The sequence below is a fragment of the Perca fluviatilis genome, chromosome 4, assembly GCF_010015445.1.
Source record: "Perca fluviatilis chromosome 4, GENO_Pfluv_1.0, whole genome shotgun sequence".
In the NCBI taxonomy this organism is placed as follows: Eukaryota; Metazoa; Chordata; class Actinopteri; order Perciformes; family Percidae; genus Perca; species Perca fluviatilis.
Window position 1 is genome coordinate 26,930,137 of NC_053115.1, and position 14,806 is coordinate 26,944,942.

The window sequence follows — 14,806 nt, forward strand, 5'->3', positions numbered from 1 at the left end:
TTCAGAGATGTACTAAATAACTTTTTCCGTCACATTAGCTCACATTGCATTATTGATATCCAATATCACACATTTTTTCACATCTGTATTAGTACACTATAACACCTTAGCAACTTCTATGTTCACCTGTAATCACAGAAAACACACATATCAGCCTCGTTCACGGCTGCACTAACTCAGGATTTAATAGTGTTCACTGAATTGTGCAGGACCCCTCATAGCTGCCCACAGTGCCTGTACCTTTGTACTTACCTATACCTCATGCATACTGTCCCAGTGTTATTAAATACATAGATATTGTGCTAGCTAATGAAAGATTAGAACAACACATTAACATAATCAAGCAAAATAACAGAAGAGAGGGGGTTTCCCTTTAATATAGCCAATATTACTATAAGTCCCACATTATCTCTGTCCATGCTAAATATGTACTTTGTGCGCTTCAATTCAAACATTGTAACCTCTCCTCCTTGTGTGTATTTCCCATTGATTTCCTCAAGGGAAATCAATGCAGACGGTTAGCTGACAGTGTTTATCTTCTAATGCAAAATGAACAACGCTTAACACATATGGGGATAATCTGTCCTCTTGAAAGCTTTCAGCATTTTATTTTTTTTTTTAAAGTAGGTCAGTGTTTGTTGATTTCTGATGTTGGGAGTGCACCTGATGGAGAAAGCTACACAGAAAAGTCTCCCACACAAGACAGCTCCCCACTTTCTTCCCCCTCGCCTTTTTATCTCTCCTTTCCTCCTAGTATACTTAACTATGCACTGATGATTTTAGAGGTGGCTAAAGTTGGCTAAAGTCCCCTACCATGCTGTGGCATCTACACATGCAGGGAGTTGGGCTGCTGCTTGCCTGTGTCACATATCTCCTCTGGTGGAAGTGGTAACACATGGAGCTTTCACTTTGTTGCTTTCTTACCAAGGACACGATGCAGTGCAAAGTGCTTGATGCATGTGTAGAGTCCCCAGAGTGCACCACTCATTTATTAACTTCTCTCATTCATTTATAATGGCCACTTACTGTTATTAAGCATTAATTGCAAAAAAAAGGCTTTACTATCTGTCTAAGTGCTTGTACAGAAATAGTAGCACATGACTAACCGCTCATAATAAGCACTTACTGTATAATTTATGAGAGCACTGCAGGTATAATAAACCTACCTCTCAACATGTGCTGTAAAAAAACATAGTAACATTACCTGCAAAATGTATAGGAATATCTAGGTTTGTCCTTAATCGCCTGAGAGGTAAAATAAATGCCTACACTGGCCTGTTTCTTTATTTCTGGCTCTCTGTATAAAGCGAAGGAGAAGAGTTTCTGAAAGGGAGGCTTGAGAAATACCAGATGAAAGAAAAGAGGAAGAGAATAGTCTAATATTGCAATTCAACAAAAAAGAGAACTGCGTTTTTTTGGGGGGGGTTTTTCTGTGCGTCCACATGCAAGTGTATGTGTGTGTGTGTGTGTGTGTGTGTGTGTGTTTGCAAAAGAAAAGATAGTTGTGCAGACAGAGAGGGGAGAAACATTGTTCCTCCCTTCCTCCTACTTCCCACAGAACAGCTGTATGCGTCTAAGGGAGGGTGGGCATGAAAAAAGGGAAGGAAGGGAAATTACATTCTCACACTCCGGCACATGCTTTTCTCACACACTGATGTATAGATTCTGATTGACGGCAATCTAGTTTTCTCTGATAGTCCATTGCCTGAGCAGTGACAGTGAGTGTGAAGTGTCATTGTCGCCTTTTGTCAGTTTGCCTGCACCCGTACTTGTAAAATGATGACTGATCTCAGGATACCTAAGAATGCCTTATTGGATGGACTGCTCAACAGTCCTCCCACTAAGCCTTTTCTCAAGAGACGATGCCTCAGTGATGTGAGTATTTTTCACTTGCCTGAAGTGAGAGAATATTTTCACTCTAGTTCTTGCTGCTTGTTTAATTATTAAGGTAGCTGTGTATGTGTTTGGTGCTGCAGGACAGTAGATATTTTATTTTTGTACATTCTACAGATAGGGACATGTGCCATTGCTCTAGCATTCGTCTTAGCTCCATACAGATCAACTGTTTGCAGCACTTTTTCTTTTACCTGATGATAACGTGCAAAATACAATTAGCCAATTCTGTAATTATGCTATTTTGTATTTCTACATAGCTGTGGTTCACGTTCTGCTCCGCTAAAACAGTAACTCCATCTTTCTCAGTAGAGATTGAGCAGTGATGTAGTTACTGTAACGGTTCACTGATTATTTAGTCAGCATTTGACAATGTTTGTTGATGTTTGTTTAGCAGTCAAGATATCACGTTGAATATTGTATGGCTTTGTTTATTTTCACATGAAACAATAGACTCCAGGCTGCACCTTTGGCTGTCAGGGTCAGGTGTGTCTGTTTGTTTGGGTGTGCTTTTATGGGTGGTGATAGGTGTACGTTTAAGTGTGTTTTAGTACATGTACGTGTCAAAATGTTTATATACATGCACGTATACGCTTTCCTGTGTGTGTGTGTGTGTGTGTGTGTGTGTGTGTGTGTGTGTGTGTGTGTGTGTGTGTGTGTGTGTGTGTGTGTTTTGCACGTCCTGCAGTGGCCTGAGTAAATTTAAGCTGTCATGTGGAAACATCATTTTGACACTTCAGTCCACTTGTGTTACATGGTGAACAGAGGTCTCACCCCACAACAAGCACTGCCGCCAGGGCTGCTGCGAACCCTTTTCATCTCAGGTTGGAGCTGCTTAAAATCCATAGCGTGGCCTCTGCAGAAGATAAATGCATGCCTGAGGGTGTTTTCTTCTACTTTAACCTGTACCAGTACCTCTGCTAATTGGACAAAACACTAAATTATGTTCTGCGGTAGTGCATGGTCGCGGTATAATTACAAATACGGAAGCTGGATTGAAGCCTCTTTGTCTAATGAGCAGCACCGGTGTCAGTGCACCACCTGGACACAAAACCTCAAGATTAAACCACTGTTGACGTGAAACCCAGTTGCCACAGCATCCATGTCAATTTAGGTATATTTCATGCCTTGTACACTCTGTATTTGCCTTTTTATCTGGTTAAATAAGTCTTGTTCACACATTAATGTGCCTGAAAAATCATAGTGCCTTCCAGCTAATTTGGCTGTTGCGCACAGTCAGATGAGCTGTTGGCTGTAGCAACAGAGAGAAGCACCATGGAGCTTTGAGGCTCATTTTCCCCTAAGAGTTACTTGTTTACAGTGTGTTTGTCTTCAAGCGTGAAGGAAGGATTCTCCTGGAGTTGAATGGAGTCTCAGTGAGATTGGTGTCTAGTGGGATGGGGGATGCGTTAAGGAGCGTCATAGGGAAATATGGAATTAGGGATTTAGAGATTTCAACAGGAGTTCTCGTGTCTTGAGACTGCACAGCCAGCTTTTGCAGTGAGCAGAGATTAAGGATGAGTGAAAATTGCAGGGAAAGCATATCGACACAACTGTCAAACCCAGTGTCCACTCTCTTCCACAGGCCTCGGACCTGTTTGCCATGATCGAGAGGATGCAGGTACTGTAAATTTTCCCCAGGCTCTGCTCGTCTGCTCTTCCTCCCACTCTTTAATCAAAGGGCTTCCTCAGAGTTTCACTCGCTTTGGACATAAAACTTTCATTTAAGTCTATTTCGAGACTCCCGTTTTTCTGCTTTTCCTGCTATTTTTGCATTCCAGATTACAACCCTGCTACTCTCTTTGCCACTAGTGTGTGTGTGTGTGTGTGTGTGTGTGTGTGTGTGTGTGTGTGTGTGTGTGTGTGTGTGTGTGAGAGAGACAGTCATAGGCTGCCTTTAGAAACCTGATGCTTCTGAATGTGCTGAACAGAGCCCTTGTGTTTTCTCTTCACAGTTGTGTTTTGTCTGTGTCACCAGATGCGTGACATGTTATGATGGATTTGTAGGAATGTATTTTGTGTTTTGTACCCAGTAATGTTCATTCTTTAAACTGACAAAACCCATTTTTCTCTTGTCAAATACCATGTAAAATTGAACTTGTAATGTGGGCATTGCTTTGTCAGGGTCAACTTAACATGATCCGGAAACAATGTGAACAATATGTTAATCTAAATAGTCTACTATGATAATATCTTTGTTGGAAAAGAATATTTCTGGAAGAGGCACAAAAATATGATTAAGTTTTAGAATATGTAAAATTCTTTAGAGGCTCAAAGAACAACATCTTTCTGAAGTTCTAGGGGTGATGTATGTAATACTAATGCATTCTTTTTAATTGTAATGTCAGTGTTTCTGAGCTATTTGGGGATTCTTTTTCTTTTTTTGGGGGGTCAAACCATATTTATTTTGTTTACCTGTGGTTGTTAAACACCTAAACAGCACAGAAGCAGCAACATGGAGTGGGCAAGTTGCATATTTTATTATTAATAATGCATATTCTACAACATTTAAAGGAAATGCGGGAGGGAAAGAGAAACCGAAGCAGTGGAACCATCTTCAAAGAATGAATTTAATGAAAGCCTTTTCAATTTTCCATTTGATTCATCTTCCTCAGTCCTAAAAAAAATTGTGCATAAAATTTGATACGATTCAAATCTTGCTGCAGGGTATTCCACTCAAAGAGGTCACTGATCAGGAATGCTTTGTTCCTCATATCTCTCTGTGCTTTGTAAACTGTCAGTAGTTAGGAGTCAGCAGAAGAAGGATATAGGATAGATGCAAAGCCCTGTTTTGGCACTTTTTGGCCTAGGAGTGGAATTGTGATTAATTATATCTGCAGTATGGCTTGATGGTTGTTCACATGGACCTCTGCTTATCTTTTTCACCCGATATAGCCCCCAAGATACATCACTCCTCTTTACTTCCTCTTTCTCGGGCACATCTGGTGGTTGCGCTTGCGTTATGTAAACATCAATTATTGCCACAAAGACTGATTTTGCTCTATGCTGCTGCACAAGAAATTTCTAGCAAAACTGTGTATGTGTCTCTTTGTGTACCTTTGCACATGTGTGAACTTGTTTTGTAGATATTTCACCTGTTCCCTCAGGATCCTATCATTTTTTTTCTCTCTACAGGGTTGCAGAATGGATGAGCAAAGATGCCCCCTCCCTCCCCCCCTCAAAGTGAGTCGCAAATCCTCACATCTCCTCTTAGACCACAGTCTGGTAAAGCATCCGTACTGGCAGAGATATAAACCTTTTCTTATCAGCTGTCAGACAGGCATTAGAATGCTCAATGAGTTCGGAACTCAACGGGGACTAGGCCTGTAAAATCCTAAGCTGTGCTATTACCTAGACAGGCTTATGCAGTTGTCAGTAAAGACTGGGATATACTCTAAGCAGGAGATTTGAGGTCAAGTAAGGGCACACAATAGATGGCATCATCATCTGAAAGAAAAGCATAAAGCCATTTATTGCTGTGGGCTGACAACAATCAGGTAACTTGGTGAGGGTCTGGCTGCCCTCTAATATGCATAATGTCGTTTTGGAGTTTGAAGAAACCAGGCTACCATGCAGCATAGTGTTGAAAGAGAAAGTTCTACAGTCCTATTGGCATGAATCATTAAAAGAAATTTCAACAAATTAGCTATCAATGATGCACACTACATGGCCAGAGGTATGTGATCACCCGGCAGTATACCCATGTGTGATTGTTGAACATCTCATTCCAAAACCATGGCCATTAATATGCTGCCTCCACTCTTCTGGGTAGGCTCTCTACAAAACGTTTAAACCTGTTTTTAAGCGATTTCGTTTCCATTCAGCAACAAAGAATAGTGAGGTTGGGCACTGATAGTGAGCGATAAAAGGACTGGCTCTCAGTCCGTGCTACAGTTCAGACCAAAGGTGTTGAATGGGGTTTAGGTCAGGGTTCTGTGCAGGCCAGTCACGTTCTCCACACTAAATCTGGATAACTATTTTTTTAAAGGAATACGCCACCGTTTGTTGAAATAGGGCTTATCACAGTCTCCCCTAGCTGTAGATAGGTGGGCCAATGCATTTTTTGTCTCAGTGCAAGTAATTAGGTTGTTTTTTTTGTCTTTTGTTGGTTCACTTTTACTCACAACATGCTAACCGGCAACATAGGATTCCATTCACTACGCTAAGCTAACTAGCGGCGGCGCTGCCGGTGTTGCACCAGACTAAAACGATGCATGCACAAAAAATGCGTTGGCCCACCTATCTACAGCTAGGGGAGACCGTATCAACAAACGGTGGCGTATCCCTTTAAGGGCCTGGCTTTGTGCAAGGGGGGTAGTGTCATGTTGAAACAGGGCCTTCTGTAAACCATTGCCACAAAGTGAGAAGAACACTATGACTCAAAATAGTATAGCATCTTGCAGCAGTTAGGTTTCCCATAATTAGCGCTAATGGGCTAAGCTCAATTTTAAAAGTGGACGGACACATACGTTGCAATATACTTTAGTGGACCATGGCCCATGTCTGGGTTGCTATTGTTTTTTGGTGGTATATTTTTCTTGTTTTCCTATGGCTAACTGCGCAAATGTAGATAATGGAATGGAGCTACAGTGGAGACTGGCTTTTTCAGTTAACCTAAACCCTTGTCTTTTCCTCCAGCGCCACCATGAGTTTGACATTATTGGGTTTTTAAGTGAAATGTCTCTATAACTATTGGATGGATTGCCTGGTACGGATATCCATTGAGCCCTTTACTTTGGTGATCCTCTGACTTTTCCTCTAGTACCACCTCCATCTCTACTCTTGTCTTAATAAAAGAACAACGTTGAAACGACTACAGATTGTACAGAACTTAGCTTGCTAGGCTTTTAATCAGAGCCAAGAGGTACCATCACATCACACCTGTTTTAGCCTCTTTACATTGGCTCCCTGTTTGTTTAAGGATTCATTTTAAGATCTTGTTGATTACTTTTAAGGCACTTCATGACCTGGCAATTCCCTTATAAACCTTTGTGTTGTTTATGATCCTCGGGCACTGGTCTTTTGTCTCTTCTAGAGTCTAGGCTAAAAACTAAAGGGGACAGAGCTTTTGTAATCAGGGCCCCGAGGCTCTGGAAGGACCTGCCCGAGGAAATAAGGCTGTCTGAGTCTGTCTACTTTCAAGTCTCTAAGTCTTCAGAAAACACACTTTTATTGGAAAGCATATCCTGATTTTATTTGAGCTGCAACAACAGCAACGAATCACTTCCTCTCTCTTCTCTTCCTCACTTCTTCGGCTGCCTAAACCTCCGTTTGTCTCACTTTACATGCAAACGTGCAAACAAAGTTTTCCGAAATCTCTACTCTGGCCGGAGGTTTTAGAAAGACTCGTTTTCAGAGGCTAATTCTCTGTTTGCGTGTAAACGAAGGGCACAAACGAAGGGAAACATCTCAGTTTTTCTAAATAACCATTTACGTGTAAACAGGTCCTCATTTTGAAAGGTGCTATATAAATGTTTATTATTATTATTATTATTATTATTATTATTATTATTATTATTATTATTATTATTATTATTATACTCCATGGTACAATTGCCAATAATGCAATGTCATAAGAAGGTTGCATTTTGTTTAAGGGACTGTAACTTTCACTTATAAAGCTCTCTTGCTCCTGCTTTCACTTCTGCTACATATAGCCGATACAACTGAAACATGCTCTGTTGAAAGTGTCACTATCCAAAATTAAAGGAAAGTGTGTTTGCCAAAGAAACATTGCAATATGTCGTCACAAAATGGTGTTTTCAACGGACATCACAGATTACTTCCACAGTACCTGAATAGAACTTTTAAATGTTAAAATAAGATGACATGTTTGTAATTGTGTGATGTCCAATGATGTGTTTGAAATAGTTCTGCATTATCTGCCAGTAACTGAAAGTGAGCTTCTCTCACACCAACACATGAATAGCCAGTAGGAACCATGTCACTTTCTTTTTCAAGGAAATGGGTTGTGTTGTCTATTTGTCATGTCAGTACTTTGAGGTTTAGCACCCAGTCTTTGGAGATTATAACATATTTCAACTTTTACCAAATGACACATTTAAACAAGTTTATAAAGGAAATTAGGACAGCACTCCAATTAATACTTTTTATTGCCACACGTACATTTCGAGCGCCTTGTCCAAAACATCCGTGTGTCAACAAAAACTAACTTGTGTGTTGTCGGAATTGCCTTTATACATTATTGTTTATTGTTTATTGTTAAAAGGATCCCCATTAGCTGTCACCAAAGTGGGACGAGCTAATCTTCCTGGGGTCCACAACAAAAAGAAAAAGAAATCACTTAACAATGATAATCTAAAAGCAGTAAAACATTGTAGACATCATTATAAACATCATCAGAAATGATTCTAAATAAGTTATTACAGTATTACGTTCATTATTCATACAGTAAATATGTCCATTCCCTACTCAGAATTTTAAATAGTGCATTCTCAGATGGTACTTGAAAGAGACTTTGCTATTCATTTTACGTATATTCAGCGGGCAATTATTCCAATGATTGATAAATAACTGTTCTCTTTTAAAGCATTTGATTTTGGGCGTGGGAAACATAATCTGGCCATCATCAGCTGATCTAGTCAAATGAGAATTAACCTGATCACACCTAACAATTTGGTTACATAAGAAAACAGGTTGAGAAGAAAAGACAGTATTTCTGAAAAATGTAGTTGTATTGAAAACCAGCCTGTTCTCTACCGTTAACCATGAGAGTCTACGGTGCATACTGATAGTGTTTGTTCTTATGGGACAATGTAATACTAACCTGGCAGCTCTGTTTTGGACAGTTTGTAATTTCTTTAGTTGACCTTTAGATGCAGAATATACACATTAAAGATCCAGCAGTCTTCAAAGTTTCAATGTGTGTTGAGCACATTAGGTCTTATTTTTAATTAACGTTTAAAAGAGTTCCGATATTTACATTATAACAACGAGATTTCCGTCCCAGATAAATGTTACTTGCTAACAAAAAATGACTATGTATTCACGAGAGAGGAATATAAGGCATTCATCAGAAGGCCTGCTAATGTGGCCTCTGTCATGTTCAAACCCGAAACAAATGTATGATGATACAGTAGTTAATATTCTGTCACAGTGTTTATGCTCATTTTTATTTTCCTCAAAGAACCAAAAGTGAAAGTATGACTAGAAGCGGCTGTTTGTCAGCTTGAATCATGTTAGTTTCCCTCCCTGCAGACAGAAGAGGACTACATCCCTTATCCCAGCGTTCATGAGGTACATACAACTCCCCACACAAATAACTCAACGATGCACTATATATTATACAGATGTCAGACACTGTATACCTAAAGGTTTAAATGAGTATAACGAAGCACACATGTTCTGCAACATTGAAAGCAATGCAGTGCTTAATGCAATGTTACTAATCAGTATACTTTTTTCACATAATTATTGTCCATCGCTGTCAGGTTCTTGGTCGCATTAGCCCTTTCCCACTCATCCTGCTGCCCCAGTTTGGAGGCTACTGGATCGAGGGGACCAATCATGAGCTTAAAGACCCACCGGAGGCTGATCAACCCCCCTGTCCTACCTCCCACATCAAACTGGAAACAAAGAGCACCGCCAAGATCTACAGGAAGCAATTCATGGGCAAGGTGAGAATAAGAAAAAGGGGTTTGTTGATTCATGCAAACAAAACAGCACAAAGTATCTATCTTAATTTACTATTTATTAAAAAATACAATTTGGGAACGGTCCCTTGTTTCCAATTTCTTACATTTACTGGCCTGATATTAGTGATTTACATTGATTTGAAGTAACAGTTGCCCCTTAAAAAAATTTATCAAACAAGGAAAAACTGCATTTTAAATGATTTGATATTAAGTTATCCAATTGCCAGAACTCAGGTAATTTGGCAAACATAGACTGTACTGTATGAAAAGATGACACGGCGAGTCATCACTTACATTACATTACATGTCATTTAGCTGACGCTTTTATCCAAAGTGACTTACAATTGCTATATATGTCAGAGGTCGCAAGCCTTAGGAGAAACTAGGGGTTAAGTGTCTTGCTCAGGGACACGTTGGTTGATGTATCGCTTCCTCCCACTGTACAAGAGTGAAGCCAAAAATATCCCGGATACGGGTCCTGCCACCTTGTAATTGCAGGGGGCCAGAGTCTGCACAGTAGTGATCGGACGGTGGAGCCGCGGCATCGAGGTCCCGCCCATGCAACTGCCTGACTAATTGCTCATCAACCAGAGCTATCAATCGTGACATTTCACCCTGTTTTTGTAGCATCAAATAGCCAATTAAAAACAAACTTACACTTGAACAAACATCAACGTGATAAGAACTACCTAAAATGACAGAAACCATTTTTGGTGTACTATGATTTTTTACTTTGGTCCATGTCCAGTCCGCTAACACGGAGGGGCCGAGATTTATGACCTATACTGCAACCAGCCACCAGGGGACGATTGAGAGGTTTTGTCGCTCGATGGTGTTTTAAGCCCCCAACATCTCCTTCGAGGCAGCACTGCGACAGTTGACTTTAATGCACCTAACCCTAACCTTAACCCTAATCCTAACCAAAACCATTGCCTAATCCTAGTGCCTTCCAGGCAGGACACGTTGGGGGCTTAAAACACAAATAAACTGTTTTGTCTTCTGTCTTGGGGAGCTGTCAAGCCATCCATCTTTATATAGGCCACAGTCAATGCATACTTGCAAAACGCTGAGGACAAAAACCAGTTGCCACTTCTTGCTTGTGACATTAAAATAATTTAATTAATTCAATTAAAGTCTTGTATTACCCTTGAAAACCTTTACTTTTACAATACTGCTACGCTGTTACTATTCTCTCCCAAGGTGATGAAGCGAAGAAGAGCATGCACAAGTGCATACACCACACAAAGTGAGAAAAACACTAAATGTCGCCAAATTATGCTATATGATACATAACTGTAAATGAAATTGCCTACTTGTAAATACAGTTTGTTATATATGCCTACCTCAGAACTTGTGAGTTCAAAATAGATTAATAAAAGTCGGTACCTTGTTTCACACCTTTTCCTCAAGGGCACTTCTTTTTTTAATTACAAGACTGTTACTCTCTCTACCCCTCTCCATTTCTAATTTACTATAGCATTTTTTAATTCTCAGTTGCTGCATGAGTATTCATCCCTGCATTTAAGTTTCTTCTGCTTATCTGTCCCCAGGAACACTTTAATTATTACACCATGGATGCTGCCCTGGGCCACTTGGTCTTTTCCATGAAGTATGATGTCATTGGGGATCAGGAGCATCTGCGCTTGATGCTTCGGTACAGTTTCCTATTATCTTTATCTCTGACCTGTTATCTCTTCCATTTGTGCTTTTTTACCTCTCACAATTTCCTGAAATTGTTCTTTGCCTTTACTCCATTTTTCCCTTTCTCCATGGCTGTTTTCTCACATTGAACCTGCAAACAACCCTGGCTTCAAATATCCATGTAATGCAGTGATGTTTGGCGTCTACTCATAAATCTCCCAAACAGAACCATTCTATATAGAATATTTTCACACATGACTTAGCTATTATGGATAGATTACTTTTTATTTTTTTTATTTTTTTGCTCAAGAATAGTGTTCAGTCAAGCAAAACTGACACAGAGGAAGAAGAGCATTCTCAATTCTCACTGAATTTTATTTCCAGCTTGATTGCTGACAACTAGGCAGTGCTGCGGCAAAGCTTACCCACACTGGCACAGGCCACCCAATACATTTTCTCATCAATTTTATCTTCAATTATATATCACTTCAGACGTCTGCTGCTTATTTTACACAGTCTGACAGTGTGCAAACCGCTATTGTTAAATGATTGCAACTTGTGTGCTTACTGTACCTCTTCAACAAAATTGACTTTGGCGGTTTCACAGTATTTTGTTTCTGAAGTGTGTTATTTAAACTAATTTCATCTCAGGAAGGGCTTCATAACAACTGGTTTGGTGGACACCTGCTCCATCAAGCCTCCAATGGGCTTTTGTTAAGTCAAAGTGCTTTAACTAACACTGGCTCTCGTAACATGCAGCTATCTTACAATAAATACCCCAGAAATAGCTTTATACTTGTATTTTATTAAGTACATAATTTCTATTCTCAATAAAACTAATTCAATAATTAAATAATATTTTGAATATCATCACAGATTTGGGAAAGGGTCTGCTGCTTGTGTCCTTAGAAACACAACAAAACACACACCAGGTTCCAACAGAGATTTGTGTTATTTATGTTCTGGGAGTTGTGTAATAAATAGAATAGAAATAGAAGTGTTAGAATGTTGTGTGGTACCGCATAAACATTGAAGCTCCTCTGTATAAATTACTTTAAAATCTGTGCCACAAAGTACTCAACAATCAGCACACTATTCATCTATGTTGTACAAGGGTAACGGCTCCCACCTGCTCACTCACCAAAATCCTCTACTCCCTCACATTCTGCTAAAGACAGACGAGGGGGAGCGAGGCAGATCTCAAAGCACCGCATAACTTGTGAATTTCATTTAGCACCCGAGAGACTCCTCTCCAGATTTGAATAGCTGCGTTCAGTGTTAATCGAGCTTTAGAGTGGATGAGTACGTTACGAGGTAACAATCTCTCAGCCCACAACATTTTTCACATAGTGATGTTTTCTACTGGGTGGGCACCACCCACGGTCACCCCAGCATCCCGGTCAAACTCACACTGACTCACAGTCCATATTTAAAGCATTTGTAAGAGATCTACATAATGATGAGTCATCATTTCTTTTCTTATTTTACTGTCAATGCCCTATACACTGTAAAAACAGCCTTTATATTCAAACAGAAGGATTACAGGTTACTCCCCTGTGTTAATGTTGCTACAAATGTCAAGCTTTATGTTCTCACCATAGGCTGTAATACGGTTCTCACACAGCACATGTGCAGTTTATCCATCCCAATTTTTAATTGTTTTTAAACTGGGTCCTTGTTTTCTATGGCGTTATATTTGTATATTTGTGCCTCATTCCTGAGGGGTATAGCTCCATAGACCACCATTCATTCCGTACTCGCCTGTGAGCGCTCTATAGTGGAATCAGATTGTAACTGCAACCAGTTCAGAAGCCGAAAGTATCGCGAGAGTGGAACTTCTTCCCTTACTAGAAATTCTTTGCTATGGGCTTTCAACGCGGTCTCACGGCAGTTCGTGAAATGGTCACGTTATTTTTAATCTTGGCATTTCATACTACTTGCTACCATAGTCGTGCTATGATCAAGAAAGATGCTTCCCATTGAAATACATTAAAATAGGTGTTGAACACCACGAAAAAAAATAGATTAACGTATCCTTGTACACGAATCAATGGATTAAATAACGCGGGGTTGGAGCTTTATAGTAGAGGGAACTCAGACTGTACCATGTTGAGTAGAGTACAGAGGGGTTTTCACTGGTTCAGTACCCTTAATATGTCTATGTTAAGACAGCGGTAGACACTCCTCAATGGAAGTTCATATGGTGCGTTCCAGTTGAAGTGAGAAGTCGGAATTTCCAAGTTCCCAGACCAAAGTTTCAACCGGAAAGCCCCCTAAAGTCGGATTTTCGACTTGGAAAGTTGGAAAACCTCACAAACCCGGACATCACAAACCAATAGCTGCTCTGAGCATCAACAGTAGTGGAAGCTGTATGAATATATTGTTTATTAGCACATCTGTCTTATTTGTGTCCCACTAAATCACGTCGCAGAGTGCATTATCTATCTGTGGACATGTTTGCAATTCACGTCCAATGTTGGCGAGTGAATTTCAGTAATGATTATTTTTATTTATAAAGTAATTGTAAGTATCCCAGTAATGTGGCACAGTTTCCGTGGTATTGTTTATTGTACCCCTCGGATAGAGCAGTTAGGAAAGGTCCTCTTTGAACTGGAAATTCATTTGCATGAATGCTTAACATCAAAGAAAGAAAACATTAAAGCAGGAGGATTGCTTTGGATTAGAAACCAAACAGTAAGCATTTTGACTTTTCAAACTGTTTGCCTTTCAGCACAAAGCTAAAAACATACCATGATGTGATTCCCATTTCCTGTCTTACCGAGTTCCCCAATGTGGTTCAGATGGCCAAGGTAGGCAGTTATTATCGCACACAATATCTAGTCAAAAATTGTAAGTATATATTTAACATGAGAAAAGCTAAATGTACCTTTTCACTTGCAGCTTGTTTGTGAAGAAGTAAACGTGGATAGGTTTTACCCTGTCCTCTACCCAAAGGTAGGCGCTAGTCCTCATTTCGAAATAAAACGTTCTCTACTGTGATCCACCAACACCACATCTCCATGAACCTGACTGAAAACGTCCTGTTCTCTTGTCCTCAGGCATCCAGGCTCATTGCTACCTTTGATGAGCATGTGATCAGCAACAACTTCAAGTTTGGGGTTATTTATCAAAAGTTTGGCCAGGTGAGTGCGCTTCAGAGATACCACTGCTTATCTTTGCTTTTGAAGTGATGTGTCACTCGTCCTGAAAATGTCCTTTGCTTCCTCCGTGCAGACAACAGAGGAGGAGCTGTTTGGGAACATGGAAGAAAGCCCTTCTTTTGTCGAGTTCTTGGAGTTTCTGGGCCACAAGATTGAGCTTCACGACTTCAAAGGGTTTGGACACTTAAGTTCAATTTCTTTCGTTTTCGAGTGCTTTTGCTAAATTCTCAGCGCTTCACCTCATGTCTGTCAGAAGCAGGCTATCATTCACTTTGCATTTGTTTAAAGTTGGCTTTAAATGAATGCCTGAAAAGCGATTTAGAGTGTCCTGATATGTGTACTGTTGCTGACATTGTGATTGAGTAGGCAGAAGAAGTGCCCTTGGCATTTCCTCATGATGGATGAGCGTGGATGGGCCGAGTCCTCTGAGGGCACACACTGATGTTCCACTCCTAA

General features: G+C 40.1%; 1 protein-coding gene across 6 annotated transcripts in view; it reads left to right on the plus strand.

Annotated features, from left to right (window-relative positions):
• si:dkey-166d12.2 (rap1 GTPase-activating protein 1) overlaps positions 1-14,806 on the plus strand; it is a 116,878-nt gene that overhangs the window by 84,287 nt on the left and 17,785 nt on the right. For 4 of the 6 annotated variants that reach the window (XM_039797544.1, XM_039797542.1, XM_039797541.1 and 1 more), the window contains 8 exons: positions 5,029-5,076; positions 9,112-9,150; positions 9,345-9,530; positions 11,099-11,202; positions 13,921-13,999; positions 14,091-14,144; positions 14,249-14,332; positions 14,424-14,524. In XM_039797544.1, the coding sequence (XP_039653478.1) occupies positions 5,038-5,076; positions 9,112-9,150; positions 9,345-9,530; positions 11,099-11,202; positions 13,921-13,999; positions 14,091-14,144; positions 14,249-14,332; positions 14,424-14,524 (686 nt within the window). In that variant the 5' untranslated portion in view covers positions 5,029-5,037. Of the gene's footprint in view, positions 1-1,618; positions 1,876-3,478; positions 3,515-5,028; positions 5,077-9,111; positions 9,151-9,344; positions 9,531-11,098; positions 11,203-13,920; positions 14,000-14,090; positions 14,145-14,248; positions 14,333-14,423; positions 14,525-14,806 lie in introns of those variants that run through there. The other 2 variants (XM_039797540.1, XM_039797546.1) reach the window with 2 other exon arrangements.